General features: G+C 32.6%; 1 protein-coding gene and 1 long non-coding RNA gene across 2 annotated transcripts in view; both read left to right on the top strand.

The window, feature by feature from the left end:
• LOC141451356 (organic cation transporter protein) overlaps positions 1-8,530 on the top strand; it is a 50,116-nt gene extending 41,586 nt beyond the window's left edge. The window contains exons 5-10 of the mRNA XM_074122663.1: positions 3,195-3,300; positions 4,174-4,286; positions 4,542-4,756; positions 5,718-5,893; positions 6,006-6,175; positions 7,397-8,530. Of these exons, the coding sequence (XP_073978764.1) occupies positions 3,195-3,300; positions 4,174-4,286; positions 4,542-4,756; positions 5,718-5,893; positions 6,006-6,175; positions 7,397-7,625 (1,009 nt within the window). The 3' untranslated portion in view covers positions 7,626-8,530. The remainder of the gene's footprint in view (positions 1-3,194; positions 3,301-4,173; positions 4,287-4,541; positions 4,757-5,717; positions 5,894-6,005; positions 6,176-7,396) is intronic.
• A 271-nt stretch (positions 8,531-8,801) lies between these two features.
• LOC141451369 (uncharacterized) lies at positions 8,802-19,241 on the top strand. The gene is made up of 3 exons (XR_012456726.1): positions 8,802-9,122; positions 15,468-15,610; positions 18,036-19,241. It is a non-coding gene; the product is annotated as an uncharacterized lncRNA (long non-coding RNA).
• Positions 19,242-19,746: the final 505 nt, after the last annotated feature.

Here is a 19,746-nt window from a genome sequence, read left to right as displayed (position 1 = left end):
CCATCGGATAACCACGTGGAGAACTAAAAGGGCATTTCTATTCAACTTACGTTACAGTTTGTTTCATAATATAAAAATACCTTGTAGATAAATTAGAGAATTAGCTAAATTGGTGCTTGGAATTCCCAAGCAATTACTTAAAGAATGATATAAAAAAAAATTATAAAAACTTACAGCACATTTTTAAAAAATACATCACTTAAACTAGAGATAGATTTTAGAACATATAATTACGTATGAATTTTGATAGATGTATTAATCGTAGGAAATCTATTTTTAAATTACTAAAACCTTTCATTAGAGAAGGTTTTATTTTCGTAAATTAATAAAACGCGAACTGAACAAAACAATTGAAGCTAATGTGGGATAACCTAATTATAACATACGAGTATACTCCCTGATATAAAATCTGGAACAAAGATATGATGCAATAATCCAATAAAATAAGTTGATACAGTAATAATTATTGATTGTGGAATCCAATAGTTATAATTAGTATGAAGTTTAGTATTAATCAGTTACTTAACTAATCAAAGGCCAGTATTAAACAGTTACTTAACTAATCTAAGGCCAGTATTAAACAGTTACTTAACTAATCTAAGGCCAGTATTAAACAGTTACTTAACTAATCTAAGGCCTGCCATAGCAATCCAGCTATCTTTGCACAATGAACTGTTTTGTGTTACAATAATACAAGGAAAATTGTACTTCATAATATTACTCCTTAACAAAAACTTACAGTTTAAAAAGTTAAGTATAAGGGTTGATTAAACGCCAAAAGGTACACAAATCAGCAAGTACCCAACATTTCATTAATACTTCATTGATATTATTTAAGTAATTTTACCGCATTAATTTTCATTAATATTTTTTAAGAATTTATTAGATGTCACATACCCTTTTGCTGGCCATTTTCATCTACAAAATATTTGTTCAAGTAGCACACCATTTAACTTAGATTGACTGTAATATCTATTTATCTATAATAATCAAACTATTAATTACAGGTGAAAAAGAAAACGTTATAAAAATAAAAAAATATGAGGCTTAAAAATTCAAAAATTTTTTTAAAAAATGCTTACACCAACATACATCAATGATTTTGTTTATTTATTTTTATTTTTAAATAAAAATCGTCGGTTTAAGTTCATTCTTCGATTAGAGTAATTGTTATTTTATGTAGTAGTCAATCTGGCTTTATCGTAAATAATATAGTTGTCTTCAATTACATTCTCCATCTAGGTGTTCTTCCCACAATGTTGTGTATATGTAATATAAAGTAAATAAGATATGCATATTTTTAGGACAGCTAATTATTCCAGTATTTTACTATAAGTAAAATTAGGGGAACTAAATTAAATTACAATTGAGAAATGAATAAATAATTTTGAATAATCTACTTGTTATTAACTGTGTGTAATTGTGCTCACGAATATTTCGGTAAGACGAATTCAAGACTGAAATATTGTTTTAAATCCTCCGTGATTCAAATTTAAACAGTAGCCGACTCTAAATTTGTCTTTTTCTAATTTAACATGCATGTATATGTGACAACTTCAGAATAAAGGGCACATTAAAGAGAAATCAGAAGAATAATTTGGAATAGAGTTAAAATAAAGTACCTATTTATACGAAGATATAATATACATTTTATCACAATTATAACTATTATGAATGAACTGGCCAGCATAAGGGTCTGTGACATCTAATAAATTCTTAAAAAATATTAATGAAAATTAATGCGGTAAAATTACTTAAATAATATCAATGAAGTATTAATGAAATGTTGGGTACTTGCTGATTTGTGTACCTTTTGGCGTTTAATCAACCCTTATACTTAACTTTTTAAACTGTAAGTTTTTGTTAAGGAGATTTTTGTACCTTTTGGATAGATTTTCCTTTTTGTCTATTAGCAAAGTTACGCCTGCTTTACAGATTTTTTTAAAATTTGGAATAAGCTATTCTATCATTATAACCTGATAAGGTGTTAATTCGAACCGTAATTACCACTAGAGAGATCTTTTTAAAGAATGGTTATAGTTGCGGTCCCCAAACCATCCTCAATAACCATTTTTTTGAGAAAGAGTTTTGAATAAAATAGGAAGGTATTTGTACGTAAATAGCAAAATTAAACTGCGATTTCAGTACTTCCTTTTAAGAGGAGCAAGAAAAATAAACTGCGATTACAGTACTTCTCCCTAAAAAGGCAAAGATTTTGAATCGAACGACAATTCATTGATGTAAATCGGTTCACTCATTGATAATTTTAACGATTGCAGTACTTCCTCTTAGTAGGTGTAAGAGCATGATGGCACTCCACAGCCACGTAGAGGAGCTTTAATCACTTCTTCGTGCTAAATTTTATCAAAATCGGACTAAGCTTTGTAGAAATATTGGTAATAATAGTTTTAGAAAGGGCCTTTTTTGGGTGGGGCGAACTCCCCTCCTTATGAGGCATAGCGCCGAGACTTTTAAAGTACAAATCTGTACAAAAATTCGATTCGAATGACACTTCATTCATGAAAATCGGTTCACGTGTCGATAATTTGAAACGATTGTTATACTTCCCCTTAACAAGTGTAAGAGCAGATCGTCGCTTTATTGTTAGGTAGGGGAGCCCTAACCCTATCATCCTACCAAATTTTATCAAAATCGGGCCAAGATTTACAGAGTAATTAGTAATAATAATTTTGGAGGGGGCCTTACATAAAGGGGGCTAACTCCTCTCCCATTCGATGTACAGGGCCGAGACCCCCAAAAGGCACATCTACATAAAATTCCGAATCGAATGACACCTCATTCATGAAAATCGGTTCACGCGTTTAGGCGCTACGTTGTTTACAAAAAAGGTAACAAGAAGAAGAAGAAGAAGAACAAGAACAAGAACATTTTTTGAAAAAGCCGTTTTTGCTCATTTTCAGCAACTTTTTTCTCAAAATCTATTAGATCTGTGTTGTTGCAAAAAATTACAGTCATAAAGGAGGGTTTGCCCTACATTATAAAGAAAATTTGGGAATTTTATCTTTTATAGAAAAATAGAAAAAAATTGTCAAAGTTGGGTGTTTTTCAACGTTACACTTTTTCGTGCAGTTTTTGATGGTCAACCCTTATACAACTGTCCTACCGGACAGTTTTAATTCTATTTTTTCCTCGTATGAATTGTTATTTATGATAAAATTTTTATTAAAATTCAGGTGGCTGTTGTCTCAAGGAAAAACTACAAAAGCTATAGGAATTATCAAAAAATTTGAAGCATTGAATAAAAAGAAAGTGGATCCTAGTATTTATCAAGAATTTTCTGTAAGTTTGTGTTTATTTTATTTATCTTTATGCTATTTGTCCCTCGCTACTTAAAAAACTTCTTTTGGTTAGTATTGCTAAAAATGAGAAGATGGTATTTTTCCATTCAGTGCCGTTCTTAGAAGTTAAGGTTTTGAATGCTACTGGAAAATATTTAGAAAAAGCAAACACAGTAAACTTACTTCCAGATTGTATAGTGGTTAAATGGGCCTACACTGCTATTGTTATAGAAATAAAACTCTTTGGAGTGGATTGTGGCACTCATTAGTTGGAGCACCCTCCAGTTCTGTCTGAAAGGGACAAAGTTTGCTGGAGGGCTGTACTCCTTGGGGAAATTTGATGCCATGAATTTTTCTTCTCTGAAATTAGCTGAACTCTTGGCCAATAAACACTTCACATTTGTGCAATCTCGATTCTTTCTGAAATCGGGCTATCCATTTTAAGAAGATAGTTCGCCTGCCCCGAATGAATCTCCATGAAGGCCATTAAGGGAACCTTTATGGAAAGCCAATCGCCGTCAGATCACTTTATTATCAGATAAGAGAGCGCCGGCCAGGTTGACCAAAAAAATACACCACGTGTCTCGCTAGTTTTCTCTCGACTGGCTCCTTGCTTCTCCCCTCTGACCTTCACTCCGCCGATGTTTGTATGTGCGCCAAAATTTGCTAACTTCAAAGTTCTCTATCTAGTTCATCGTCTCCTTTCACACTCTTAGATTATAGGGATATTTAATTAGTTTTAAGCTGATATACTGTATTCCCTAAGTCGTTCCATTCCATCGTTTAATTTGTTCCTGTTATTTTTGTAGAATAAAAAATAGTGTTTAATCTGTGAGCATTTTTGCGACATTTTTAATCTTGTACTCTTTCATAGGCAAGTTGCGAAAGATCTTTGGCTTCAGAAGATGCCCAGAGAGCGTACTCGGTTCTGGATTTGTTCAAGACACCACGTCTAAGAAACACCACCATTCTTCTAACAGTTATATGGTATACAAATTTAATTTTAGTTACTTATAAGATGAAAATAAATAGTTACTTAGCAGGCGAGAATTTATTTTGATTAACGAGCATATTTTGACTTAAGTTTTATTATCAAGATTCAAATTTCCATTATTATTACGCCATTATTTTTACTGGAATGAGAACCTATAGATTATTATTTCAGTAGTATAAATATTAATAGCATAAAAAATATTTCCTTGATACATTTTTTAGTGTTTAACTTGCATCAATATTTCGTAGGATGGCGATTTCCTTGACTTTTGATGGGCATGTAAGGAACGTTGGCTCCCTTGGTCTGGATATATTTTTAACATTTACTATCGCCGCGGCTACAGAACTGCCTGCAGATGTGTTCCTCACCTTCACTTTAGACCGATGGGGCAGACGATGGCTAGCGTGTGCAACCATGGTTCTCTCCGGATTGTTCAGTTTGCTTGCTACTACCGTTGAACAAGGTAATCATTGATTACTTAAAGCAGATGTTTAAAAAAAAAACTACCGACCATTTTACATGTAAAAAGCTGATTGGCTACCTCAAAAATTGGGTCATATCCGACTACTGTGACAGTTGAAAGAAACATGCTCTGTCTGGCAACTAAACGTTTCTAAGTGAAAACGTTTATTTTAAAGATTCAATAAGTTGAAGAAGGTTAAAATATAAAGATTAAAAAAAATTAAAAATTACATTTGGGACGACATAGGATTTATTTCATTTTTATTGAAAAGATTTGGTTGTACGATCTGGGTATCTGAGAAGTCTGGTGTATTCGTAGGAGGGTGGATTCTTTTTTAAGAGAAATATTTTGAATACTTAATGGTCTCACTCTTAATGTTGAAAACTACCAATTTCCGGACAACTTCTGCTCCAAAATTTAAAGGTCTAGAAACCTTGTTATATCTTCCCCTACGAATTTTCTTATCTAGCGTTGTGGTATTCAAGAATTTGTCTCGAATAAGACAAGAAAAGGATAAGAATTGTAAAAATAATCAGAAAATCTTCGAACTAACGAAAAACGGGCATATTGATTCATATTTTGAAAAACTATAGTACTATACTTCGTTTACACCTTGACCAGCAAGTTATTGAACAGAACAAACTGCATCATGTCTGCTCACATAAAAAGTAACCAAGACTAACTGCGAAGCCCCCAAAGCTATGACGTATTATTGGTTTGTGGGTTTGATTCCTGGTCTAGGCCTTGGATTTTATTTAATGGTTAATATGAGAATTTAATAGTGAAGTACGTCCTCCGCCTACGACACCTAATTTGGTAGTTGGATGTAAAGCCCTGCCAGAAAAAATAGGCATTACTTTACCTTTTTAGAAATATGTATTAAAGACTTAAAATCAAAGAAGAAATCTTACAAAAATCGTTAAAACAAAATGAATACAATAAGCTTATTTTGTCGTTTCAGGAATACCATCTGCTACATTTGCCATTATTGGTAGATTTGCTGTCAACATTTCGTACAACATCGGTCTGCAATATGCCGCCGAACTACTTCCTACAGTGGTCAGAGCCCAAGGTGTTGCGCTCATTCACATTATGGGCTATGTGGCCAGCATAATATCACCATTTATTGTTTATTTGGTTAGTTACACAATATCTTCTTGTTTTTTTCTAAGTTCGTTCAAATTTGCAATTTTAACTTATTTATTATAGAATTTTAATGATATTTGAAGAGTTATTTAATGTTTTCCAGGTTACCGTAGACACATCTCTACCACTATTAGTGTTGGGAGCTGTAGGTATTTTTGGAGGTCTTCTATCACTATATCTTCCTGAAACCATGGACAAAGAATTACCACAAACACTGAAAGATGGAGAAGATTTTGGAAAAGGCCAAAAGATGTGGGACTTACCGTGTATCAGGTATTTGCACAAGATATTGTTTAAGTCTTGTTAATATCGTTTTGAATCCACCCCTAAAATCTGTATGAAGTTCATTCAGTTCAAGAAATAAGGAAATGAATGTACTGAGTGCTAATTGACATTATTGAGTTGACAGTACTATATTTCCATCATCTTGGACTAAGATAGGAAAATAATCTTGATAATTGACTTAATAATAATAATAATGATTATTATTATCTTGATAATTTACTTCTAATTTTTCGCAAATGTTGGTTCTTTTCAAATAATTGTATTCACTTACAATAGAACGCGGTCTATAAGTTACCGGAATATTGTGTTCCAATCGGTTCTTACCTCATTTTCCGATATTTCTCGAAAAGTTTCTAATTCAATAGACATTAATTTTTTCTTTCGTTTATGAATTATTTGTTACCCAATTTTTTCGAACTTTGGAGACTTTAAATCATAAACTCTAGTAGGGACTGAAAGTTTTGGTTTTCATGATTGTTCCTTTTAAGCTTCCTGGACCAAAAAGTAATAATGGCTTTTTATTGCATATGAAGTAAATTAAATTATATTTTTAGTCAGCATTCGGTAATGTTTGGTAATAATAAAATTGTTTTTAAAAATGTGTTCTAGTTATTATTATTATTTTTTGGTGGACGCTCCCCAAGGCATGGCTGCCATAAATCAATGGCTTATTGTCTACCATACTCCAAGCGGTCCAATATATTTATAAGTGCTAGGATCTTACCATTGTTCGTTGCGATATGGTTTTTTTCTGGCCGCGGAGATTCAAATACCTCATATAGCAACCTCGCTATGGCAACGCAATCAAACAGATGTGAGAAACTGTTCCCTTCTCCTTCTGATTGAGCGTACACGCAGGTTTCTGGTTAAAATTCACTCTCATTCTGTGAAGACGATGTTTTCTGCAGCTACTGTGCTTTGTAAAGAAACTGGTCACTAGATTAGTCTGGTTCATACCCAATCTGGGGGGACTCAGATCGGGCTTAAGCTTTTTTACAATGGCTTTCCAAGATTTGCCATGCTCCCTCCAAAACTTTTGCTTGAGAGCCGTTCTGACGGAGACTTTGAAAATACCAAGGATTCTAATGAATGCAGCTCTTATATTCGTGGCTAGCTGTTAGCTGTTCACTTTCTTTTTAAGCCGGAACACCTCTTCTATATTTTCTGATTGTAACGGCAAAAAACTGATACAATTAATTCTTGTTACAGCAAAAAACAACCGGAACCTGAAATCAAGAAAGAAGTATATCTGAAGAGAGGAAGCAGCACTTTGCGAGCCTCTGTCAGAGGTGAACAGTACAGATCCAGCCTGATCAATAGATCGATAAGAAGAAGGATGTCAAGTATTGGCAGTGAAGATGGTACAAGAAAGACATCCATATCCTCCAATCACATGGATAATTCCACTTTAAGACCACCATCGGCAGAAACTGTTTGATCTGTTGATAGTGTGTTTTATAAAATGTAAGAGGCATTTACTAGTCATCCTGTCTTCTTTTTTGTATTGGTTGGAGGAAATCTAAGAGGAGTTTTCCTCCTCCCTTCTTTGTCTAGAAAAACTCCCTCACATTGTGATATTTAATTTTCATATTGTGATATTGAGCTGGCTAAGAAAAAGGATGTCGGCCCGCCGCTGTTAGGAAGTACAACGTTCTTTTCTTGTAGTCACAATATCTACAAAATATACATATTGTATTTTAGTACGCATTGTTCAACTTTATCTTTATAGCTGTTGTATATTTATTTAAACATATATGAAGGAGAAAAAGATTAATTATTGATTCTTGACTACATATATGATTGAACAATGCCGAATATTGCCATTCTTTATTTATATTAGTTAAATTATTATAAAAGTAGTTGTTACTTTCCTTGCTTTAGATATTGTAAATATACTCTTTGCGTTGCCAAATTTAGGGAATGGGCAAATCCTTATTTTATTAATGAACTAAGAATAAATCCTGTTAGTGTTAAGGGGTAATTATAGTAAAATGTTTTAATAATAAATTAGATCATTTAAAAGTTTATATATAACTGTCCAAAATAAACTATTGGACTCTTTATTATTTAAATGATATTTTTTATTTTCTTATTTCTTATTAGACTTTATGAAGATATTTATATCTGTAATAAGGTTTAATTAATTGAATATGTACATTAATATTTTTTGTTATTTTATTCTGTTTTCTTGTAAAACTACTCAATATCAGAGCGAAACAAACAGAATTAGTTAACCTAAAGTATGTAAATAGTAGAAAAGTTCTTTTAATGTTTGATGAACGATTACTTTTAGTGATTAAAATCAAGAAAAATAATAAATTTTATTAAATTATTAATCATAAATGTTATTCGCCTTATGTGTAACTTTAATATATTTTCAATTCCAGTCTTAAATCGCACTAAACAAGCAAGTACAACTCAAACCTCTAAAAAAAATCGAAATAAGATTTGAATTAGTTACTATAGTTACTATATTTAACTATTTGAGCAAATTATTCCAATATCCAAACCTACAAATTCAATTCTTTTGAGTATATTCTGGAAACCTTTATCTTTTTCTTAGTTTGTCTTTATAAATTTATTTCTTAATTATCAACGTTTCGACTTTTCCAGCAGTAATGTTTGATTGTTCATTCTTTTCTAACTGATTCCTTAGAAATCTTGAATTATTTGTTTAAATTTTCTTTCACTTTCTTTTTTCCATTTATTTATTTATCAATTATTTTGAAACATATTTTTTATTTAAACGAATTTTCTTTTACTAACATATGGGATAACTTGAAGAGTTTATTTTGCGAGCTCTTTTATTAATTTCAGTTTCACATACAATTTTCTAATACCGTTGATCTAACAGTAAATAATTTACGTTTCACAAAATGAATCTCCCCCGTCAAGTGAACAAAAACAAAAATTTATAAACAATCATCGTAAAAAGGTAAGTAAAAGAAAATTTGATTTATTGTGATAATTTCCGTAGAAAAAGTTATTATAGCTTAATTCTACTAAAAAAAGTTAATAACGTAATATCAGGGTATACGTAAAAAATTAAGCAACATATAAGAGACAAAAAATAATAAATATGCACATATATTTAGTGAGAGAGAGAGAGAGAGAGTGAGAGAATGATTGATTAAGTAAATGCTCCTACTAGGTGTTTAAATAAATAAAATTTACGTTAAAGTTTAACTAAAGCCTAATTTTGCTAAAATTAAATGCCTCTCAGCTAATACTATTTATATAACAACTAAAAGTACTACAAAGAACAAGCTTTACATTTAAGACAAGTAAAATAAAGATTAAGTAAAAGAAATAGAAATACTGCACGTCAGTGCTATCTAGCGACGAATGCTAGAACTAAAGTTGTTTAGTAGTTATAACTAATGCCACTAGAGGGCATTGACAGCGCTATTTTTCAAATTTACCAATAACTATAACAGCCTTAAAAATCTTAAAAAGAGCATTTGCATGCTATCTAGCGACAAAAGCTTAAACTAAATTTTCTAGTAGTTCAAATAAAAACCAATAGATAGCGTTAAATGTTAAATTCTTGGTAAAACTAATCATTTTTACTTTTATTAGCTTGCCTTTTATTCCTGCATTCTCAATTTTCTATCCTTCCAATTCTAACACACTTTGATTTCATGTGTAATTATTTTAAATTTTAATAATGAAATATATTTATTTATCTATCAAAAATGAAATGTTGTACTGGTATAAGGATGGTATTGTTTTCACCGTTTGAGTAAACAATTTAAATGTAATATTAAAGGCGCCGTTAGTTTGTACTAGAACGACAAAAAAATCCTTAAAATACAAGAAAATACTCTTTAAACTAAAAGAAAATAATCTTTAAACTAAAAGAAAATAATCTCCCCACCCTCCCGCCCAAGCGAATATTCTGAACTTATAGAAATTCGGACGCTATGCACACACTAGAAGGAAGGTTCATTTAATGCCACTATTTTCACTTAATATAATTTTTTTCAACTCAGCTCTAGTAATATTGATTAGAAATAACATAATAACACTAAATGGTGTTATTTATAATTTAAAAAAAGCGCTAGATATAGAAAAAAGAAAAGAAAAAGCAATGAAATAAATAAAACAATCTTTAGTTTAATGAATAACTACCAGATAGCAGCTTCGGCAAGAAATTTAAGCAATATTGCAGTATTTCACTTATTTAATTATCTTTACAACTTTACTAGACGTACTTTTTATTACATTTCGCATTTACATTGATTTTAATTTGTACTTTCCAAAAAGATAATTAAGAATACGAAATAATGCTAAAAATATGATTGTTTAGTACAAGTTATGTTTAACAAAGAATACCCAGCCATCACTTTCTGAACAAATATAAGTTACTATAGCCCAATTCAACTAACATTCATGAAGGATAAAGAATGCTTTTACAGTTTAGATTAGAAAAAGCCTTAATCCTTGTTCCGCTATTTGAGCCATAATATAACACTTGTATAAATTATCACCAAATATTTGATTGAATGTTTCATTCTCTTGCGTTTATTTACAGTGTATACCACCTAATGAGAGACGGAAAATTCCTACAAATAATGTAACTTCAAAATAGCTGCAATTTATAAAAAAAATGAAGCTAAATATGGTTTCAATCATTCAATTTTTAAAAATTAATGAAAAATGTTTCTAAACCCATACCGATTAAACAAAAAAAAATACAGTAGCAACGTTAATTGAGGGATAAGGGGTATCAGGGATTGAGATTCAAAACCATAGATAACAGAATAATCTTGGCGCATTCTTGAATCTCTTATGACGATGTTTCGTGGAACGCGATGCCCTTGAAATTTGAATACATAGAATCTTTAAAGGATTTTTAGAAGCTAAAATTATAAACATTACTTCCAAAAAGTTAGTAGCTAATCTCAAAAGATTTTTCTTTTATATCATGCTTTTCTTTCGGAGAGAACATTTATTTTAATTGATTTTTGAGTAGAAAACCTCCTAGAAAATTGTTACTGAAACGAACATAAACAAGACAGTTTTGGCAGTGAAATCGTTGCTGAAACAAGAAATAAAATTCAGAAGAAAATGTACTCTAAAGAAATAACTCAAAAAAACAATCTTGAAAAGATCCTGCCTCTAATATTCATGATTAATATTTTATTCTTTGGCCATAGTTTATAGTTTTCCTGAGTTATTTGCGATCAGTGAAAACAAAAAGGTCCACCTATGTTCTGATATTTAGAAGTGGCCTCAGTAGCCGTTCTTATTAGCGCAAAACACTTTCTTTGGCCAAAGTAGCTTATAGTTCATAAGTTTTCCTTCGTTTCAAGCAATGCATAAACAGAAAGAGGTCGACCCTAGTTCTAATATCTAGTACTGGCCTGAATAGCCGTACTCATTACCACAAAACACTTTCTTTGGCCAAAGTAGCTTATAGTTCATAAGTTTTCCTTCGTTTCAAGCAATGCATAAACAGAAAGAGGTCGACCCTAGTTCTAATATCTAGTACTGGCCTGAATAGCCGTACTCATTACCACAAAACACTTTCTTTGGCCAAAGTAGCTTATAGTTCATGTTTTCCTTCGTTTCAAGCAATGCATAAACAGAAAGAGGTCGACCCTAGTTCTAATATCTAGTACTGGCCTGAATAGCCGTACTCATTACCACAAAACACTTTCTTTGGCCAAAGTAGCTTATAGTTCATAAGTTTTCCTTCGTTTCAAGCAATGCATAAACAGAAAGAGGTCGACCCTAGTTCTAATATCTAGTACTGGCCTGAATAGCCGTACTCATTACCACAAAACACTTTCTTTGGCCAAAGTAGCTTATAGTTCATGTTTTCCTTCGTTTCAAGCAATGCATAAACAGAAAGAGGTCGACCCTAGTTCTAATATCTAGTACTGGCCTGAATAGCCGTACTCATTACCACAAAACACTTTCTTTGGCCAAAGTAGCTTATAGTTCATAAGTTTTCCTTCGTTTCAAGCAATGCATAAACAGAAAGAGGTCGACCCTAGTTCTAATATCTAGTACTGGCCTGAATAGCCGTACTCATTACCACAAAACACTTTCTTTGGCCAAAGTTGCTTATAGTTTATAAGTTTTCCTTCGTTTCAAGCAATGCATAAACAGAAAGAGGTCGACCCTAGTTCTAATATCTAGTACTGGCCTGAATAGCCGTTCTCATTACCACAAAACACTGTTTCTTTGGCCAAAGTAGTTTATAGTTCATAAGTTTTCCTTCGTTTTAAGCAATGCATAAACAGAAAGAGGTCGACCCTAGTTCTAATATCTAGTACTGGCCTGAATAGCCGTACTCATTACCACAAAACACTGTTTCTTTGGCCAAAGTAGTTTATAGTTCATAAGTTTTCCTTCGTTTTAAGCAATGCATAAACAGAAAGAGGTCGACCCTAGTTCTAATATCTAGTACTGGCCTGAATAGTCGTACTCATTACCACAAAACACTGTTTCTTTGGCCAAAGTAGTTTATAGTTCATAAGTTTTCCTTCGTTTTAAGCAATGCATAAACAGAAAGAGGTCGACCCTAGTTCTAATATCTAGTACTGGCCTGAATAGCCGTTCTCATTACCACAAAACACTGTTTCTTTGGCCAAAGTAGTTTATAGTTCATAAGTTTTCCTTCGTTTTAAGCAATGCATAAACAGAAAGAGGTCGACCCTAGTTCTAATATCTAGTACTGGCCTGAATAGTCGTACTCATTACCACAAAACACTTTCTTTGGCCAAAGTAGTTGATAGTTCCATAGTTTGCCTTTTTTTTTCGGAATCAGTGAAAATCAACTGGCTTAATCAACTGCTCTCATTACCACAAAACACCCTTCGCTTCTAAAGTAGCTGATAGTTTCCATTCATTTGGTTTTGAAGATTCATTAAGGATTAGCATTGTTTTTAAACCTGCATTAACAATATGCTAACTTATTGGGCATCAAGTTTTACAGCATATTTAATAAGGCTAGACATTGATATACTGTCAATAACCGGCTCGTAGGCACATTAAACCCTAAAATATATTTCTATTTTAGTTACCAGATGTTCATTGTGGCGATCAGATTAACCGTTAGATTGAAACGAACGTTGAGGTACAACTACAGACTAGTTATTTATTAAGTATGAATAGTTAATGTGCAGGATATGACTCTAATTAGTTACTTGTACTTTTTTACTTCATTTATTTGCATCCATTTCGTTTACTTTGTTTTAACTTTTTTTCCATTTAGTAAAGTAAGTGGAGGTACTGTGATTGTCATGAAATATTGTCTAATATTTGAAATTTATTTTTAACAGGAGCACTAAGATTTTTAAGATGTCTAAGAGCTTACTTTTAACTCAATATACGTATTTTTTTCTATTCCCCTGTATCTATCACCATTATTTGGTAATTTTCTTGAATAAAGTTTGTTTGTTTTTTTAAGGTTCTGTGGGAACAATTTATAAGTGACCCACGAAAGTGCTAAGTTAGAACAAGATACACTTTCGCCTTGAGGGAGAACTTACAGAAGTCCAGTGAAGCTGTATTCCGCACTCTACAACTGACTTTTCTTTACCGGAGGTTGCACTTTAAGCTTACTAACTCGGGAAAGGGTTTAGCTTTCTTCAGTGGCCTCCTCAATATCTTCTAGCTTCTCATAGCAGAACTGTTCATCCTCAATAACTTTTCTAAAAGAAATTCACTTCAGGGATTTAGGTTTGGATCTTGGTTTACACTTAGAATGACATTTAAGTCAAAGAACGAATCTGTCACGGATTTGAATTAAATATATTGTTATTTTATCTGCAGCAGCACGTATGTTTTAAGTATGGTTTTAGATATTTCTAGTTAGTGAAGTGTGTGACAGATACAACAAATTGAAGTCAAGTTCTATTCACAGAAGTGTTAAAAGAACCTCTGGTGATGGATAAGAATCCAGAATCAGCCAGAACTGGATGAAAAGAAAGGGTCGTGAGGGAGGTAGGAAATGCGTTAAAGGAGGGTACGAGGGTTTACTTTCAGTCGCCTTCCACGATAAGCAGACAACATCGTGGATCTGTTATTACTCCCCATCTACAAAATAAGAATCAACAATAAACTTAAAAAAAAAAGAAAGAAAAAGCGATTATACATCTATTTATAAAGAACCCTTACTACTGGACGATGTTAAAACAGAAAATAAATAAATAAAATAATGGAGGTAAAAAAGATTTTGACGCAGTTCAACCGTCGATCTGACTTAGTTTTCCCATTTGTGAGAAACAAGGAAAAGAATATGTGAGGATCATCGAGTCATTGGCATCCTCAATTCTGTATTAAGGAACAAGAACATCCTTGTCACATTGACCAGAATGCAAATTTAAAAATCCATGCTATATAATGCTGCAAAACTTGGACCATAGGTATCAACGAGCACAAAACTGAAGTCAATGGAAATAGATTTCGTATAGGTTCTGCTCGAAAATAAAATCTGGTAAAAAGAAAGAAATTAGATAATTAGGAAATAATGGAGGAGAAGGAAACAATAAGTGGAGAAGTTGAAGGAGGTTACAATATCTACGTCAGAAGGATGAAGATGCTTCAGAAAATTTTCAAATGGACACCTGGAATGCACAGTTAATAAGAACTTTCTTGATGTTTCTTTTCGGCCGAAGAAGATCTGAATAGAAGAACGTGGAGATTTAGCGAGAATATCAAATTAATAAGAATTAAAAATGATTCTAGCGATCGGAGTTTGTAAATTAGTTCGGTAATTGAGAGTAGTTGTAACAGAATGTGGTGTTAGCTTATTCAAGATTTTTGTTTTTACAAATGTAATTGGCAAAGATATGGACCAACGGGAAAGTGTTTATTACATTTAATTGGTGATATAGTGGACCAATGAATAATACAAAGGATGAGCCCCATGTTTTGTAATTGAAATGACCCCCGACATCTGCAGTTTCGGTTGTGCCGTCCTTACAGTTAAGGGTAACAAATACAACATATGGTGTAGGCACGCTTCTCTCTCTTTTTTTTTACCCAAAACGACCGCACGCGACTCACACATACATCGTAAAATAACTTTAACATTACACACTGTGTCCTATCTTGATGGACTTTACATAATACTAGTTCTTCCTGCTCATTTTATTCGTATGGAAGGGATACTTATTTGAAGCGCCATTATATGGAGAAAAAAATAAAATACAAATATTTTTAAGAAGGAGTAGATCTAATTAGTATTGCTTATTCATTACCTTTATTAATGAGTTTTATTAAAATTCAGTTTTAATTATAAATAATGGAGTGCATTTTTTTGTAGCGTTCCTCAGGTTCTAAATCTTCTCGTATCGATACATCTTGAAATATTTTGGAATGCTTTGCCCCCGTTGACTTAGCAAGATACTGGTAAATCAAGAAGGCTACTAAGTTTCAATTTCAATTCTGCCCTTGAATTTGAGAAAAGTTAGTTAATAGTTTTTATGATCCACTATTTTACTTCAGATATTTTAAATATCTACGTAACTTAAAAAAATTAAGTAATAAGTAAGAAATATACTAATATATTCAATAAATAATTAATGTGATAATTAAGATCATTTTTAATTTTTGGTGAGTGAATCTTTAATTCCGAAAATAATACTTCTTCATAGGAAAGGGATTAGCTATGAGTTAGTGCATCGGATTCCCACGCGGAGGTCCCGGGTTCGAATCCCAGCTGCTGGCCCTTAGTTTTTCTCTTTCTAAGAGCTTCTTACAGCTCACTGCCCGGTGTAGGACAGTGTTTTCTGTAACGAGGGAACACTATCCGGAGGACGGAAGTGCATTTAAAAAAAAGCTCCGGGCACCGCGCTTTAAATCATTAAAAAAAGACAAAAAAATAATACTTCTCCATGTCTAGTTCCAAACTTCCATTTGTAGCAATAAAGAGCAGCTGTATTTCGTTTTTCATTCATCAGACTATTTCCAAGTTCGGGTGACGTTCGTCTCCCATATGCTCCCCAGAGGAAGGCAGCTACCACGTGTCTTGATTATCTGCGCCTCACTCTCGCTTTATACACCTTATTTTTTTTGTCTACTTTTTTATCATTAGCTTTTTAGCGATGATAATTGTTTGTTTGGAACAAAGTCAGATGTGATGACAGTAGGTTCGGCCCCCTCCTACACTCCGCTTGTAGCCCTAGTCATAACATAGATCTTTTCAGCCCTAATATCATTTCCGAACTGTAGTATTAATCTTGCTTAGTGGCTGAGTTTGGCTAGGGTGATCCATTTAAAATGCACCAATCGCTAATAACTTTTTAGGAAAGCGGAAATCCGGAAAAACCCATTAAATAAACTATATGGTTTTTTGTCTAGTTTTCAAATTTTTCAACCTCAATGCTGTATCTTCATTTTTGCTTAGTTACGACCAAACAACTGAACGAAATTTGATAACAACCACAGGTTTTGACAATAATTATGCAAACTACATAAAAAGTTGTGAAAAATGACGTTGACCCGGTTGCGATATCCCTAATATTAGTTGAGATATTTAAGATCAAAGTTACAATTTTATCTTATTCGTGATCGGTTTTTTAAATATTAATTTCCCACCAGAAATACAAGTTATGGGAGGTCCTCTGTCTGCAAAAAATGTTATTTGTGACGCAAAGAACAAAAATAATAATAATTGAAGATTTTAAAAAATGTAGTGTAATGTAATGGTTTGTGGGTGAATCAGGATAAATTTGTTTTATCATCAAAATAAAAGTAACCATCACATCATGATAATGTACCCTGTATGCAAGACTTCTTGACCTATGATTACGGTAAGAACATCTTGCCAGGGAAGGAGTCTAGTGGTCAAGACCTTGGCTTTGTAAGTGGGAGATCCCAGTTCGAATCGCGCGTACGACTACATTCTATTAAAATAAGTATTATGATGTATTAAGAAATATGAATGGCTGAATACACTTTCCTAAAAAGTAATTAGCGATTGGTGCGTTTTAAATGGAACACCCTTTATGTACTTACAGGAAAGCCTAACCACGATCTCTTCCCAAGAACTGTCCAAAAACCAAATTCCTACGGAACGTTCAAACCACTTTTTCGTGCTCAGAAGTACGAGCAGAAAGAGAAATTACTTAAATATACAAATATATTTAAAGTACTTTTAAAAGAAAAGTGAGAAGCTCTCATTGCTTTTGAAAGAAATCGTTTTCATAAATCTCAACTTCCTGGAGGAGATTTGATTTTAATTTAATAAAATACCGCTTATTGTATATTAATACATTATTAAATGGGAACACCACACCCCCATAATAGGGTGTCCTCAGTTTATTAAAGCCCTTCTTGTTTCAGCTGTACGCCGAGTATCGGATACTCTAATTGATTTCTTATTAACTACAATGCAATAAGGTAACCTTTTTTAGTAATGATTTACGCTGGAGTTTACAGATCTGAGTACTGAATTTCCGCTTTTAAATTTTTAAAAATCGCATGTAGTTAAATGAATAAAGAATGTATTTATCTATTATCTGTTCTTAAATTTCAGCCCTTTTACTGTTGATTGAGTAATGAAGTGGAATACAGTATTGTCGAGAAGGGTCATTTCGCTGGTTATGGTTTATGGCAATGCTCTTCAACATCTATCGTCAGGATGGGGTACATCTAGCAAGGGTAGTTAATTACCTTCAACAAATCAATCAACACCTTCCCCTATTAGACATCTGTTCTAGGGCTTCCTCTTTTTAAGGGTTGCTTGTACCTCTTTATTTCCTCTTAGTGACCTTTCAACTGCATTCAATAGTAATAAGCTCATGCAATTCATTGCAATATCACTCGTAATTTTATTTTTGTTTAATGTAAATTGTTGAATGATTACTGAAATGTTTCTATACAATTGCAGGCCAATCAGAAAAAAACTTGTAAGGCCTCTTAGCCGACACGAAACGATCATTTTAAGAAGCAACTAAATAGAACACGTACACCATTTTCTGCATTTTTTGTGTAACAATTCGTCGCAGAACACTTGTAAAAGGAATTTTGTGGCGAAGCTGTTTTGACTGCAGTTCATATCATTAATACAAGCCCAACTGCAGGACAACTAAAGGCTCTGTATGAATCTGGGAGATAACCTCAGAACGAGGGTTATATGAGAGTATTTGGATGTAATACGTACGAGAACCATACTCCAGAAACTTAGAAAGAAATCAAATATAAAAAGTACAAACAAAAGCGAATTAAGGTTGGTTACAATCGGAAATAATCTATCGGAAGAAGAAAACAACTACATAAATTGTGAACCTTAAGCATATTACATTTGGCGTAAAACAGGAGAACAGGAAATGAAAATGTCTCCTGGAGATCATGAAACTCAAGAAATGACAGCAAAGTTCAGGTTCAGGGACAGAAGTTATAAAGAAATTGAGAATTCAAATTTCACAAATGTAATCAACCAAAGATGTGCAAAAGACGTTTGAAGACATTTAAGCAAGAGTGGAGAAATATCTGTTGTAGGATACCGTAAGCTGAAAGATGGAGGTAATAGAGAAAAAAGATATCTAGGAAATTGTTGCAAAACAAACAGGACAAATGTTAATTAATACAAAATGAATGGTAACATAAAAGAAAAATTAGGGAGTAATTTGAGGTAATAAGAACGGGTTTTAAGGCCAGTACTAAATATTACAGCTAGAGTCGACCGTTTTGCTAGAATCGCACATGAAATTCCTTGTCGAATTATATCACTTTATTTCTATAATTTGATTCGTTTGGTCGTTACGTTGTTTCCAAAGATAGTAACAACTATTTTTGAAAAACTCATTTTTAGTCTATTTTTGTTGTAGTTTTCCCTGTTTTAATTTTGAAGAGAAATAAAGATCAATATTTTGATCGTGCACGAAACGTTTTATCGTGCAGTTTTTGACGATGCACTCCTATGCAATGGTCCTTCCGGACAATTTTAAGATTTCTGCATTTCGTAGTTGCATAAAATGGTCTGCTTCACGGTGGCCTTTAATGGAAAACCTGATCTTGAATCTGTGCCTTTTCCCCATTTCTTTCTTCATTCAAAGATATTCTTTGAAGGTCACTGCTACTGAGAACCGCTTTAGTTAATAGCTACCTGCTATTTAGTAGTATTAATGTGTTAAATCAAAACGAGAATCACTAGTCGTACTAATTATGAAGTCTACTCTATTTTATAATTATTACCACACGCGAATCCTTTACTTCTTTCTGCAGACGTTCGTTGAAATTACTTTTTTTGTTTTTGTGTCTTTTAGAAGATGGAATTTTCCTAATTTTGTGTTCTGCACTATTTTTATTGAAATTAGGAGCTTTGGAATTCTCGTTACTTTGATCTGAACCGCACATCTGTACCCCTGTTCTAATCTCCTCGCTTGCCTTTCCCTGAATTTGGTAAAATAAGAAAAGTATGTCTAACAACGGGTTTTCAACTATAAAAAAGTTGAAATAGAATTCTATTTTTTTAAAAAAGTGTTACTCCATTTCAAAAAATGCATAATTTTACTTTTTTTTGGCAAAACAAAAAATCCTCGGAATTTTATCCGTTTTAGAACGCTTGTTTTAAAAATTCCATCAGATTTTGGATTTCC

The sequence above is a fragment of the Rhodnius prolixus genome, unplaced genomic scaffold, assembly GCF_049639745.1.
Source record: "Rhodnius prolixus isolate KJV_2025 unplaced genomic scaffold, Rpr scaffold_8, whole genome shotgun sequence".
Classification (NCBI taxonomy): domain Eukaryota; kingdom Metazoa; phylum Arthropoda; class Insecta; order Hemiptera; family Reduviidae; genus Rhodnius; species Rhodnius prolixus.
This window is presented reverse-complemented; position numbering and strand designations above follow the sequence as displayed.